Source organism: Microcaecilia unicolor, chromosome 11 (genome assembly GCF_901765095.1).
Source record: "Microcaecilia unicolor chromosome 11, aMicUni1.1, whole genome shotgun sequence".
Classification (NCBI taxonomy): Eukaryota; Metazoa; Chordata; class Amphibia; order Gymnophiona; family Siphonopidae; genus Microcaecilia; species Microcaecilia unicolor.
The window spans coordinates 165,917,800-165,932,509 of NC_044041.1; the positions used below are offsets into that span (position 1 = coordinate 165,917,800).

Genomic DNA, 14,710 nt, shown 5'->3' on the forward strand with positions numbered 1-14,710 from the left:
GCTTTCTGCTCACAACTTAACAACTAGGGATCAGCATTCTTTGATACTATTACTGTTCTCCAAGGTCAAGCAGGCTTCTATCTTCTCACAAGTGGGTGACGCCAATCCGCGTCGCCCGGTCTGGCATTTTGTGGAACGCAAATCGCGCTCCACCGCGCATGTGTGAGTGCCTTCCCGCCTGTCACGCGAACGTGGTCTCAGTTCTCTATTTTTTTCCACATGAGTAGAAGGTGCATTTTTTTTGTCCTCTCCTCACTCGCCCGTTTTTTAAAGAGCCGGTTAGTGCCTTCCAGCTATTTTTCTACTCTTGTAGCTCATTTAACTGGGCCTCTTTCAGACTCATTCTTTAATTTCCTTTGTTTTATTTTGCCAGGGTTTAACTTTTCTTATTTTTCCATCATCATCGGGCCGTTTTTAGGCCCTGACTTCAGTCGTCTCTTTCGATTTTTTTTTTCTGTACCTTGCCCCTTTTTCCGGCACCATCAAATCATTTAATTTAGCCGACAAAGTTTTCCGTCCTTGTCCACGAAGATTCCCGTGGCTTCAAGCGCTGTACCCAGTGCAATCGAACTATCTCAGGAAAGGACAAGGATCCCAGATACTTTTCCTTGGATGAGTCTTATGGGATTCCTTCTGAACCCCCCCCCCCCCACCTGAAAGGAGATGGTCTCCACCAGAGAGCCTTTCATTTCCGTCTTAAGGAAACGGCTGAGACCATTCCCTTTCCTTTGGAAGTGGAGGATGAGCCCAGGCCAAGATGCTTGAGGTCCTTGGCTATACATCTCCTCCTAAGGAGGCTGTGACTGCATCTCTCCATGAGGTACTCAAGGAAGTCCTTGTCAGGAGCTGGGAGTCCCCTCTGTCGGTCCCTGTTAAGGCCAAGAAGATTGACACCCAGTATCAAATCCATGAAAGGCCGCAGTTGCCTCACAATTCCATGGTGGTGGAATCCACTCTCAGAAGAGCCAGGAATACTAGGCACTATGCCTCGGTGCCCCAAGGCAGAGAAGCTAGAACTCTGGATTATTTTGGGAGAAAGATGTACCAGGCTTCAATGCTCATCTCCCGTATACAATCCTACCAGCTCTTCACAAGCACCTACTTGCAAAGCTTGGTACGACAGCTGTCGGTCTTGGTGTATGACCTCCCTCCGGATCATGCCAAGCCTTTTCGCCAGTTGGTCAAGCAGCAAAAGGCGTGCCGAAAGTTCTTGGCCAAGGGCACGCTTTTGATGTGGCGTCCAGGATCTCTGCTCAAAGTATAGCAATGCGCATGACTCTCATGGCTGTGTGTTTCTGACTTGGAACAATCTGTTCAACAACGGTTGGTGGATGCCCCTTGCCGGGGGGATAACCTGTTCAGAGAGAAGGTTGAGGAGGTAGCTGACCAAATCAAGAAGCATACTGATACAATCTCTTCTCTCTCCTGCTGGGTGCCTTCTGCACCCACCTCAGCTAGGAGGGTTTTTGGCAAGCCAAGGAGCAGTTCCTTCTACTGTTATAGGCATAGGTACGCTCCTTCGGCTCGCCAGCCTACTCAGGCTAAGCCCCAGCGTGCTCGTTCATGTCAACAGCGTGTGCCTAAGGCCCATGCTGCTCCCCAGTCACAGCAAGGCACAAGCTTTTGACTGGCTTCAGCAGAGCATAGCCGCAGTAAAAGTGTCTGTCCCGGACTACTTGCTGATTGGGGGTAGGCTAAAATGTTTTTCACCAAAGGTGGCCTCTTGTAACCTCCGACTGGTGAGTTCTTCAAATGATCCGTCTTGGATATGCTCTTAGTTTGCATCTCAAACCTCCAAATTGCCCACCAAGAGCTCATTTATTCAGCTCTCAGCACAGGCAGGTACTTGGAGAGGAACTCTGCCCTTCTAAAGGCCTGTGTGGTCAAACCCATTCCACCAGGGGAAGAAGGGCAGAGATTCTATTCCAGCTACTTCCATGTGCAGAAGAAGACGAGGGATACATCCCATCCTAGACCTGAGGGCCCTGAACAAATTTCTAGTCCGAGAAAAGTTCAAGATGGTTTACCTGGGCACTCTTCTCCCAATGAATATTTTTAGTGCAGTAATTGCCTATTGCTCATGTTTGATGTATTCTTACTGTACACCGCCTTGAGTGAACTCCTTCAAAAAGGCGGTAAATAAATCCTAATAAATAAATGATTCAGAAAAATGATTGGCTATGCTCTCTGAGTATATGCATCCTTTAAGTCCAGAGAGCATAGCCAATCATTTTTCTGAATCATTGGGAGAAGAGTGCCCAGGTAAACCATCTTGAACTTTTCTTGCTTCGATTTCGGCTGGGAACACATCAATTTCAGTATCGCATATTGCCTTTTGGCTTCGCGTCAGTTCCCTAGGTCTTCACCAAGTGTCTAGAATCGCTACACCGACTGGGAATCAATCTGTTTCCCATATTTCGATGATTGGCTTAGGAGTCCATGCAGATGACTATTCGCATGCTCGAGCTACTAGGTGTGTTTTAAACTACCCCAAGTCCAGGGTATTCAAGGCAGATTTTTTTTTTTTTTTTTTTGCCCTTATGAGTCAGCTGCTAACAGAAAGAAATGAGGAGGAGGCGGTCAGGTTGGCTTCATTATCGAATGGCAACCTAATCTATGAGCTCCTAACCTTCTGGATAGAATAGTTCAATCTATCGTCATCTAAGTTGGTTTTGCAACAGTCCCCTATGTACCTTGCTGTGCTCCAGATGTCGTATAGTGGCAAAACGAGTGAGGTAAAACTGTGAAGTTCTCATTGTTCTCAGGGAGCAGAGCTAGGTCCTGCCATACTTCTCGAGTTTGGGGCCTGCTCTGGACGCTGACTTTGATTCTTCTGCGATGAGTGAGGTGGGTGGTGGCCATGAGTTATTCAGCAGTCTCACAAAATGCTTGCAGGAATTGAAAGGAATGTCCATGGATATCCTGGTGAAAATCAGTGCCATGATGACATTTGAGAACTGGGCACTTGTGATGAGGAGCCAGAGTTGCAAGCGGAGGAGCAGGCTGATGCTTTTACATGTGCGCTCAAGTAGACACACTAACATCGCAGCATGAGGACTTTTATAATTTAGATTACTTTGAAAATTGGGAATTGGAGAAATAATCTGCAATTTCAGGGTGTGCTGGAGAGCTTGAAGCATCATTACCCATTTTGCAAAGTGTGCTTATAAGGAGTTAATTTTTCAGCATGTGCAGTTGATGCCATCATTGTCTTTTCATGGTTATCCTATTCAGATATATCAAGATGCTCTGACTTTGGCCTAACACAAGAAAATGAAACCTTTCTTGGAGCTTCTTAACAAGAATAAGGTGAAATATAGATGAGCTCTTCTTTTTGGTCTGTTTTGTTCTTACTGAAGATTTTAGATGAAGTGTGATGTGCACTGAAGAATGCAGGGATAATGCTATCGGCCTCCCAAGGATCAGTTTGTGCTTCAGAGCTGTGGAGAAAGCTCGAGCAGGCTACGAGCAAAAGTCAGAGACAATCAAGTTGCTATAGGAGACTCTGATTGGCTTTAGTTTGATTAAGAGATTCTTCAGTTGCCAGCTATAGAAGCTATGTTGCTTCCTAGTTTTCCTTTTTTTTTTTCTTTTCCTAGACACAGGGGCTGACTGCAGTTTATTCTGAGACTAGTGTTTTTTTGCCTTTGTGGACAGATTTTTGACATACACTTGGTTAATAGGGGCAGGAATATGTGATCTGTATGAATTGGAATTCATGGGGTAGAAGTTACATATGTGAATGCTGGGAAGTGAGACGGAGCAGGTGGGGGTTTGGGATGGTGGTCAGGGACAGGGCTGTGGGAAAATTACAGGAAACCCCGAATGTATATTGAGACTGTGGAGTCTGTCAGGGCAGGACTGCAGGAACTTAAACAGATATTACTTTATCCAGTCTGTGAGCTAATTAGGCTTGTATATGTGGAAATACAAATAAAGTGTTTGTGTTTTGCTTATGTCCTTCGTCTGGCTTTATTTCTGAGTGCTCCATACCTGGTCGCTGGTTCACACTACCACAGTGAGCAGCTCAGTGTAAGCAAGCTCTTAATGACCAGATTCAGAGTTTGAGACATCAATTGTCATTAGAAAGCCAGGCTTAAGCAGACTGGCTCCCCAAGGGTCTATAGGGATGTACACGGGACTAGACTTTGGTTGGAAATGAAAACTGAGAGTTTCATTGTGCCCATCTGAAGCTGCCTCATTATGAAAATACCAATAAAGCTAATAGGCGCTTAGCTTTTTGCTTGTGCCAGATCCAAGGGGATGGAATGGTTGCAAAGGTTAAGGATGGGAATGGCCAGATTCTCTCTCGAATGTTGCAAATCAGGGAGACGTTTAAATCTTATTACAGTGTTCTTTATGTTTGTGATTCACCAATTAAGCAAGGTGATAATGATTATCTGGATTTGGTTGCCCTTCCCATTCAGTCTCCGCACCAGCAGGCAAGTCTAGAGATCCCATTAATTATTGTGGAAGTATTAAAGTAAAGCCTTCAGCCTCCTACCAGTGAGTTTTATAAAATCTGTGCCTCAGAATTGGCCCCACTATTAGCAAATATTCTTAATTGAGTTTGAATGGGAGAGTCTCTTTCAGAAATAATGATGGAAGCTTGGATTGCAGTAATACCTAAGGAGGGTAACGTCAAGCCTGAATGTCAATCATACCAGCCTGCCTATGTTTTAAATGTTTATGTTAAAATACTGGCTGACGTTCTTGCCACTCGGTTGGCAGTGGTGCTGCTGGGGCTGATAGTGCCCTAGCAAAAGCCAGCATGTGTGATTATTTTTGGGGATGGGTTCAGGCTCTCTATTCAAGCCCCAGGTTTGTACACATCAACGGTGACAACTCTTCTGTGTTTGCCCTGGGTAAAGGACTTGTCAAGGATGCCCTCTCTAACCCCTCCTCTTTGCCTTGGTTATGGAGCAGTTTGTGGCGGGTGTTAGAGCAAACCTGGAAATCATGGGCTTGAGGGTGGATGAGAGGGACTACGGAGTTATGCCCTTTGACAATGGCATGTTATTGGTGCTGTTTCACCCCTTGACAACCTTACCTAATGTTCTACTAGAGATTGGTTGGTGTTCTAAGGTCTCTAGATTTAACCCATTAGTGCCCAATGTTCCCATATGGGCACTTATGGGATCATTGGGCACTAATGGGTTAAGGTTAACATAACTAAGTCAAAGCTCTTTAAAATCAGCTTACACTCAACTCGTGTGCAGAATTTAAAATCTTTCCCCTTTTGGTGGATTAATAGTAACATTAGATACTTGGATGTTCACTTGATCTGAGCTTTTCCAGGCTAACTACCTACATTTACTGAGGGAGATCCAGTGGGACTTTGAGCATTGGAGGTTGTTGCCATTATCCTGGTTTGGTAGAATTGCAACCATTAAAATTAATGTTTTGTCTAGATTGTTTTATTTGTTTCAGGTCCCCCCTGTTTCTCTCCCCCCAAAATATCTGACTGAACTTATTTGAAATGACAAGAGGCTTAGGATTGCTAAAGGGATTCTTTATAGGGATAGAAAGTGGGGTGGATTGGGTGTCCCTAACTTAATGTTTTATTGTATGACAGCTCAAGCTAGAACAGGTGTTGAATGCTACCAGAACTCTGGTGCCAAACTTTGGCTGCAAGTAGAGCAGGCTTTTGTGAGCCCCATATGATGCAGGCTCTTGTGGGGCCCGTACAATTGTCCTATCTTATGTGGCTCCCTCTAGAGCTTTGCATTCTATCAGCGACTCAAAACTGTGCTACAGCATGCAGGCCTGGGATTCTTTGGACACTGACCCTAAATTTCAGCTATCTATATGCCTGTAACAAATAATTCCTTGATGCTGAGAGAGGTTGGGTGTAACAAGCTGGGATCAACTTTTTGATCATGAAAGGCTATTAACCTTTGAAGAAATGTCAGACACCTAGCAGTTGCCAGCACATCACTCCTTCGCCTGTTGTCAGCTTTTTACCTTTTGACCTCTAGGACCCATCAGGAATGATTAACAGCTTTTTCAGACGATTTATGTAAGTGTTACCTAGGGAGCAAATGCTTAATTTTGTTTATAGATACCTTTGGGGTTAGGGTGCTTGGACTCCCTCTTACTGTAGTAAGTGGGAAGGAGAGCTGGAAGTTCATTATGAGGAGGGAGAGTGGATAAAAATGGAGACTACCTTGGCAAGGATCTCTACAGCAGTTAACTTGCAAGAAAATATTGTGAAAGTTTTATATGGTTGATACCTTACTCCTGTGCATATTAGAGCATCCCAGATTATCTAGATTTTACTGTGTTGATGCGAGTGCTGGGGGCACGATGGGTCATGAACAAATGAATTGTCTATCGATTACAAACTTCATCTCTGGACTGGTCGAGAAATCCCTTAGTATCCTTGTGTTTTTATTCTTAATAGGTTGGCTCCACCCTAACTTTAGCCAAGAATGCTCTGCTGCCAAAATTGTGTTGGCTAGCAAATAGAAAAACATAGGGGTCCCACTGGTGATTAAGTGGCTTACAAAATTATGGTATGTTTATGATATGGAAAAACTGATAGCTGAACCCAAAGGTTCTTTTTGTAGATGGGGAGAATTTGGGAGCCCTTGCTTAAATTACATTCCTGAGGTGGCTCTGATGTGCTGAACCACTTTACCCTGCGTTATCTTATTTTTTGGATTTGTGTCAATTCTAACTTCCTTGCTCTTAGCCAATGGGATGCTAGGGAGGTGCTGGAGAGGGGGTTTGGGACACAAATTGAAAATGTTGAATTTACTATAACGCTTCTGTTTGGGTTTTTTGCTTTGCATATTGATAGTTATTCTGACTTACGTACACAACAGAAAACTAATTGTTATGACCTTGTGTGCTTGGCACAACATCTCTCTGCATGCTATTGCTTTTGGTTTTTGTATTAGCAATTTTGGTCAAATTAAGGACTTCAGAGGGGGAGGGGGGCAGAATCACCACTGCTCACAAAAGTAAGTCTGTCCTCTCCAACCCCAGGAGGAGTTGATGTACAGTACCTTTTACCTTTTGCTTCCTCCTCTGCCTATTTTCATTTGCAGTCACACAAGACACTGTTTGTGGAAGCTGGAAAATATACATTTCCATATCATCATGCTGATCAATCCATAGACTGGTGGGTTGTGTCCATCTACCAGCAGGTGGAGATAGAGAGCAAACTTTTGCCTCCCTATATGTGGTCATGTGCTGCCGGAAACTCCCCAGTATGTTCTCTATCTCAGCAGGTGGTGGTCACACACAGCAGCAGCTCTGGCTAGGCCTCCAAGCCTAATTTTTAGGTTTTGTTGAGTGCCTGGGGTTGAGGGCTCTTCTTGAGCAAGTGCAAACCTGGTGGCGCCAGGTCCCTCCTTTTCTCCCCCCTCCCGCTGGCTCCGTTAAAAAAAAAAAAAAAAAAAAAATTTTGAACGTCCTTAAAGGCGTTTATTTCGACGTTTATTTAAACGTTTATTGCAGCTACTCACTGGGACACCAGGTCGTTACAGCTCGGAGCGGAAAGCAGGTAATTTTTACCTTTTTATAGCGGGCAGGGGGTTTCCCGATTGATCTCCACATGGCCTATGGCGTCGGAGGGCGAGGGTGCAAAGAGTCGCTCCCCGGATCGCTTGGGCGCTTCTAGCGGGGATGCGGGGGTCTTAAAGTCTGATTTGCCCTTGTTGGGTGACAGTTTCGTGACCGATGAGTGTCCCGGTCCTTCCTCCGGTGTGGCGGTTTTTCCCCGCCATAAACGCCCATCCCCCGCTGCTCGCCTCCGCCATCTTGGCCGGCCACGCGGCTCGGACGGCTTCTTCTTGGGCCGCCCTTGAGGTGGGAGACATTAATGCCATGAACGCCCTTAATTTGGGCGACGGCACAAAAGCGGCTAAAGTTAAGCGCCGTTCTTCCCGCGCGGCTCCTTCGCGGAGTGTCGCGCCGGACGCCATCTTGGATGCGCAGCATGTCTCTCCCCCGCTCTTGCGAGCGCCGGTTGAGGGTGCGTCTAGGGCTGTAGCCCAGGCTGCGGAAGTGCACAGTCTGGGGGGTTTCTCCCCCGAGTTTGTTTTGCTGCTGCATCAGGCCTTCCTTATGCAAAACGCTGCCCCTGCTCCCTCGTCTGGTAAAGAGGTTGAGGCCCCCGGAGGTAAACGCCCTCGGGTTGATTCCCAGGCCTTGGAGGACTTTGTCTCCTCCGATGTAGATGAGGGCAGCGTATCTGAGTTCTCCCAACGGTCCTTTGCGGATTCCTTGGATGAGACGGATCCCCGCTCGGATGGAGCGGATGACCCCTCTGCAGCGCGGCTCTTTAGCTCAGAGGATTTGCCCAACCTGTTAGTGCAGGCCATGGGCATTTTGAAGATTTCTTCTCCGGAGGACGTCTCTCCCTCAGCCCCTGTTGGCTCTGCCATTATGCTGGGGACGAAGCGCCCGCCTAGAACCTTCCACGTGCATGATGCCATGCACACCTTAATTTCGGCTCAATGGGATGTCCCGGAAGCGAGCTTTAAAGTGGCTAGGGCTATGTCCCGCCTCTATCCTTTGCCTGAAAGTGAACGTGAGGCCTATCTGTGGCCTACCGTGGATTCTTTAATCACTGCGGTGACTAAGAAAACGGCGTTGCCGGTGGAAGGTGGCACGGCCCTAAAGGACGCCCAAGACAGAAGATTGGAGGCGGCCTTAAGGTCGTCCTTCGAGGCGGCTGCTTTAAGTTTGCAGGCCTCAGTTTGCGGCTCCTATGTGGCCAGGGCGTGCCTGACTATGGTGCAGCGGGCTTCCCCCTCGGATCATTCCTTGAGGGCTGATTGGCCGGCCCTGGAATCGGGCTTAGCCTATTTGGCAGACTTGCTGTATGATGTCTTGAGGGCCTCAGCTAAAGGCATGGCTCAGACAATCTCTGCGCGGCGGTGGCTTTGGCTGAAGCATTGGTCTGCTGACCACGCCTCTAAATCCCGCCTGGCTAGATTGCCTTTTAAAGGCAAGCTGCTCTTTGGGGTCGAGCTGGACAAAATCGTGACCGATCTCGGCACGTCTAAGGGCAAGAAGTTACCAGAGGTCAGGGCTCGGGCTAGTACTCGCCCCGGTACCTCCAGAGGACGGTTTCAGGAAGCCCGTCGGTACCGCCCGGGCAGGTCGGGCTCCTCTGCCCCCTCTTCCTTAAAGAGGAACTTCTCCCCCAAGCAGCATTCCTTTCGCAGAGACCGCCGTCCCGGAGGTGCTCCCTCCGGTCCTCCCCCAGGGTCTCGTACCCAATGACGGGGCCTTGGTCCACGCCCCAGTGCAGATTGGAGGACGGCTGTCCTCGTTTCTGGGCGAGTGGACCACAATAACTTCAGACGCTTGGGTGCTGGAAGTCATCAGAGACGGCTACAAGCTAGAGTTCTGCCGACCCTTAAGAGACGGGTTTGTACTCTCTCCCTGCAAGTCTCCGGTCAAAGCTGTGGCAGTGCAGCAGACCTTGGACAACCTGATCCGCCTGGTTGCGGTCGTTCCGGTGCCAGAAAATCAGCTTGGCAAGGGGCGTTACTCCATTTACTTTGTGGTACCAAAGAAAGGAGGTTCTGTACGGCCTATCCTCGACCTCAAAGGGGTCAATCGGGCCTTGAAAGTTTGGCACTTTCGCATGGAGACTCTCCGCTCTGTTATAGCGGCAGTGAAGGCAGGGGAGTACCTGGCATCCTTGGACATCAAGGAAGCGTACTTGCATATTCCCATCTGGCCTCCTCATCAACGCTTTCTGCGTTTTGCAGTCCTGGGCCGACACTTCCAGTTCAGAGCCCTCCCGTTCGGGTTGGCTACTGCTCCGCGGACCTTCTCCAAAGTAATGGTGGTCATCGCGGCCTTCCTGAGGAAGGAAGGAGTACAAGTCCATCCTTATCTGGACCACTGGTTGATCCGAGCCCCCTCTTATGCAGAGTGCGGCAAAGCTGTGAACCGGGTGGTTGCTCTTTTAAGCTCCCTGGGGTGGATCATCAACTGGGAGAAAAGCCAGCTGCGCCCAACTCAGTCCCTGGAGTATCTGGGAGTTCGATTCGACACCCAAGTGGGCAGAGTGTTCCTGCCAGACAATCGGATTGTCAAGCTTCAGGCTCAGGTGGACCAGTTCCTAGTAGCCTCTCCTCTTCGGGCTTGGGACTATGTGCAGCTGTTGGGCTCTATGACGGCCACGATGGAAGTAGTGCCCTGGGCCAGGGCTCATATGAGACCACTACAACACTCTCTGCTGCAGCGCTGGACTCCGATGTCGGAGGATTATGCTGTGCGCCTTCCCTTGGACCCAGCAGTGCGCAAGGCGCTGAGCTGGTGGACGCAGACAGACAAGTTGTCTGCAGGAATGCCTCTGGTGACCCCGGAGTGGATTGTCGTCACGACGGACGCCTCTTTGTCGGGCTGGGGAGCCCACTGCTTGGGAAGGACAGCGCAGGGGCTCTGGTCTCCTGCAGAGGCAAAGTGGTCTATCAACCTCCTGGAACTCAGAGCCATTCGGTTGGCGCTTTTGGAGTTCATCCCGGTACTGGCGTTGAAGCCAGTACGGGTCCTGTCGGACAATGCCACGGCTGTGGCCTATGTCAACCGCCAGGGAGGTACCAAGAGCGCCCCTCTAGCCAAGGAGGCCATGAATTTATGCCAGTGGGCGGAAGCGAACCTGGAACAGCTGTCAGCGGCCCACATTGCCGGAGTCATGAATGTCAAGGCGGACTTTCTCAGTCGCCATACCTTGGAGCCCGGAGAGTGGCAGCTATCTGCTCAGGCGTTCTTGGACATCACGAAGCGCTGGGGCCAGCCGAGCCTAGATCTGATGGCGTCATCGGCCAATTGCCAAGTGCCGCGCTTTTTCAGCAGAGGACGGGACCCTCGATCCCTGGGAGTAGATGCTCTTCTCCAACAGTGGCCGACACAAGAGCTTCTCTATGTGTTCCCGCCCTGGCCCATGTTGGGCATGGTGCTAGACCGGGTGGCAAAGCATCCAGGCCGGATAATCCTGGTGGGTCTGGATTGGCCCAGACGTCCCTGGTATGCGGACTTGATCAGGCTCTCAGTCGACGATCCTCTGCGGCTGCCAGTGGAGCAGGGCCTGTTACATCAGGGTCCCGTGGTGATGGAGGATCCCTCCCCCTTTGGTCTTACGGCCTGGCTATTGAGCGGCAGCGTCTGAGAAAGCAGGGCTTCTCAGACAAGGTCATCGCCACTATGCTGAGAGCGAGGAAGCGCTCTATTTCTACGGCTTACGCCAGGGTTTGGCTTACCTTTGCAGCGTGGTGTGAAGCGGGCTCACTTTCTCCCTTCACTGCTCCAATTTCTTCAGTGTTGGCGTTCCTGCAAGAAGGTCTGGAGAAAGGCCTGTCGCTCAGTTCCCTTAAAGTCCAGGTAGCGGCTCTGGCTTGCTTCAGGGGCCGCCTGAAGGGTGCTTCCCTGGCTTCGCAGCCAGATGTGGTGCGCTTTCTCAAGGGAGTTAATCACCTGCGCCCTCCTCTGCACTCAGTGGTGCCAGCGTGGAATCTCAACCTGGTACTAAGAGCCTTGCAGAAGCCGCCTTTTGAACCCTTGTCGAGGGCATCTCTGAAAGACCTAACGTTGAAAGCAGTCTTTTTGGTGGCTATCACTTCAGCCAGAAGAGTTTCCGAGCTCCAGGCACTCTCATGTCGAGAGCCTTTTCTGCAGTTCACTGAGGCAGGAGTGACTATTCGCACAGTGCCTTCCTTCCTGCCCAAGATTGTTTCTCGCTTCCATGTGAATCAGCAGCTCTGTCTCCCTTCCTTTCGTAGGGAGGACTACCCAGAGGAATTCTCTGCTCTCAAATATCTGGATGTGAGACGAGTTATCATCAGATACTTGGAAGTGACCAATGATTTCCGGAAATCGGATCATCTGTTTGTCCTGTTTGCAGGTCCTCGTAAGGGTCTGCAGGCTGCTAAGCCTACAGTGGCAAGATGGGTCAAGGAAGCCATTGCAGCGGCTTATGTGGCCGCGGGGAAGGTGCCGCCTATCCAGCTGAAGGCTCACTCCACTAGAGCTCAGGCGGCCTCGATGGCAGAGGCCGGGTCCGTCTCCTTGGCAGAGATATGCAAGGCGGCAACTTGGGCATCGGCCCATACCTTCTCCAAGCATTACCGCTTGACTGTGGCTGCTCGGGCAGAGGCCCGGTTTGGAGCTTCAGTGTTGAGGTCAGGGATTTCAATGTCCCGCCCTGGGTGAGTACTGCTTCGGTACATCCCACCAGTCTATGGATTGATCAGCATGATGATATGGAAGGTAAAATTATGTATCATACCTGATAATTTTCTTTCCATTAATCATAGCTGATCAATCCATAGCCCCTCCCAGATATCTGTACTGTTTATATTCTGGTTGAATTTTAGGTTCAAGTTTAGTCTTCAGTTACTTCAGGAGGACTTCGTGTTCAAGTTTTTTCACTTGGATTCTTCAAGAGTTGAGACAAGTTTGTGTTACAGTGAGCTGCTGCATTCCTCTCCCCTCCGTTTTACGGGGCTGGATTGAGACTTAAATTCTGCCGGCACTCCCTCCCGCTTCGTGCGGCTGTAGGGCAGCTTTGTACCCCTCCCGCTTCGGCGGTGTTAGGGTCAGTCAGCTCCTCCCGCAGTTGCGGTTGCATCATAAGCCAGATCCCCCCGCATCAGCGGGGTGGTGTCCCTCCCCCGCTCCGCGGGGATGAGCTGGACGGATTCCCCTCCCCCACTTGTGTGGGGATGAGCTGGGTTAATTCCCCTCCCCCGTTTCGGCGGTGGTGAGCTAGGCAGAGTGTCCCTTTGTGGGTGTAATTCTCTAAGTGCTGAGTCCTGCGGATGGAGCTTTGATATCGACATACTGAGGAGTTTCCGGCAGCACATGACCACATATAGGGAGGCAAATGTTTGCTCTCTATCTCCACCTGCTGGTAGATGGACACAACCACCAGTCTATGGATTGATCAGCTATGATTAATGGAAAGAAAATTATCAGGTATGATACATAATTTTACCATGTACATTTCAAGTCACAGAGTGTAGTTATTGTTTCATTTTGCAATTTCTGGTTCTAATGTCCTTGAATGGTGCTGTTGATGAATGTCACTGGAGGCTCGCTCTTTTGTTGTCTAGGAGGGGGGTTTAGATATAGATCCAGTTCAGATCGCAAAAGAAGAGAAGGTGTTTGCCTCCTTGTAATGTTCAAGGAAGGCAAAAGTTGGCTTTCTGCAAACAAAATAAACTAAACGAAGAAAAGAAACTAAAAATAAAACTGAGGACTGGTGCCTCAACACAGACTGAGCCAGAAGTATGTAAACATTTGAACCGTAAATAAGCAAAAAAAAAAAAAAATTAGCACTGATAACATAATTGATTTTGTTGCTGAAGGGGAAAAAAAGGAACTGTACCCTTTTTTTCTTGTAAAGATTAACTGTATTTTTAAATATTATTTGAGCCGAAACTGGAGTGGAGTTTTTGTGCTCAAAATTTGGAGTAAAGTAGTTTTGTTTTTAGGAACAAAGTTATAGGTTTGTGATCTCTGCTTCTGATGTAAAGAAACTGGTCCCTTAGTCTTTCTTTCCTAGGATCAAGTAATATATCAGATTCATACAGCATGGTACAATGCCAAAGCTTTTTAAGTATTTATTTTGATTATTACGAGTGTTTAGTATTTTCTTTTTGGGGGGAATGGGGAGTGTGTCAGTTTCCTTCGAGCCCAGTCAAAACCAGGGCAGGGATCCATTGCTTTGAGCCTTCATAGCTACCCAGGGATTTTTTTTCTTTGTTTGATTATTTTATATCCCACCCTAAGTCATCTAGCCCAGTCATTTTAGAAAAATTATTCAGTGAAAACCCGGCAATTAAGGGCCATAAATATGGCCACTAGGTAGTGGTGTTGCCCAGTGGTAATGGCTATGACTCCTTCCCGCCCCCCCCCCCCTCCCCCAGCATCTTCAGCACTGGCCAGCCTAGGAGAACAGAAGAACGGACGAGGGAATTAAGCTCAGATTCTCTGTGTTGCAGTTTTGAGCCACTAGCCCCAAGATTCTTGAAATAGCCCCAAGCCATTAATATTTTGCTAGTAAAAGCCATTTTCTTGGCTGATAGCTCTCCCACAGTGGAGCAACCATATAATTTTGATTCAGTATAGGCGTTTATTTCACCAGATTAAAAATGTGTTTGGTTGTCTTGGTCTCCAGGGAGGATGGTGAGCTAGAAGAAGGAGAACTAGAGGACGATGGGGGTGAGGAGGCACCTCAGGATATATCAGAGCCACAAGAAAAGAGCCAGAAGGAGAAGGGTGAGAAGCACCACAGCGATTCTGATGAAGAAAAAGCCCATCGCAGGATGAAGCGTAAGCGGAGAAAAGAAAGAGAAAAAGAGAAGAGGAGAGCCAAGAAGAAACGGAAATCCAAGCACAAAGTAAGCATGACCTAGATAAGATTTTTGTAATGTTTGATGTCATTCCTTTCTCCCCCACCCACTGCTTATGTGGGACTGAGTGTTTTGTGCCTTTCTGTAGGATTTTGTAGTTTCAGATTTAGTATGACTAGTTAGCTTGTAATAAGTTAGACATCTACAGTCACAGTAATCACTAATGTTTCATCCTTGATTCCAAGATATCCTTAATAGAGAGACTAAAATAAATATGAAACTTATGTAATGCCATGTCCATTCTTTTTGTAGGCAAAGCCAAACTATGGACCAGTTGCCAATATTCCTATACTGGCTAAGATTGTTGAGGTTACCATAGCTACTCATTT

General features: G+C 48.3%; 1 protein-coding gene across 3 annotated transcripts in view; it reads left to right on the forward strand.

Moving 5' to 3' along the window:
* The window catches only part of ZC3H4 (zinc finger CCCH-type containing 4), a 282,668-nt gene that overhangs the window by 75,985 nt on the left and 191,973 nt on the right, over positions 1–14,710 (forward strand). For all 3 annotated transcript variants that reach the window (XM_030218219.1, XM_030218221.1, XM_030218220.1), the window contains exon 2: positions 14,147–14,369. In XM_030218219.1, the coding sequence (XP_030074079.1) occupies positions 14,147–14,369 (223 nt within the window). The remainder of the gene's footprint in view (positions 1–14,146; positions 14,370–14,710) is intronic.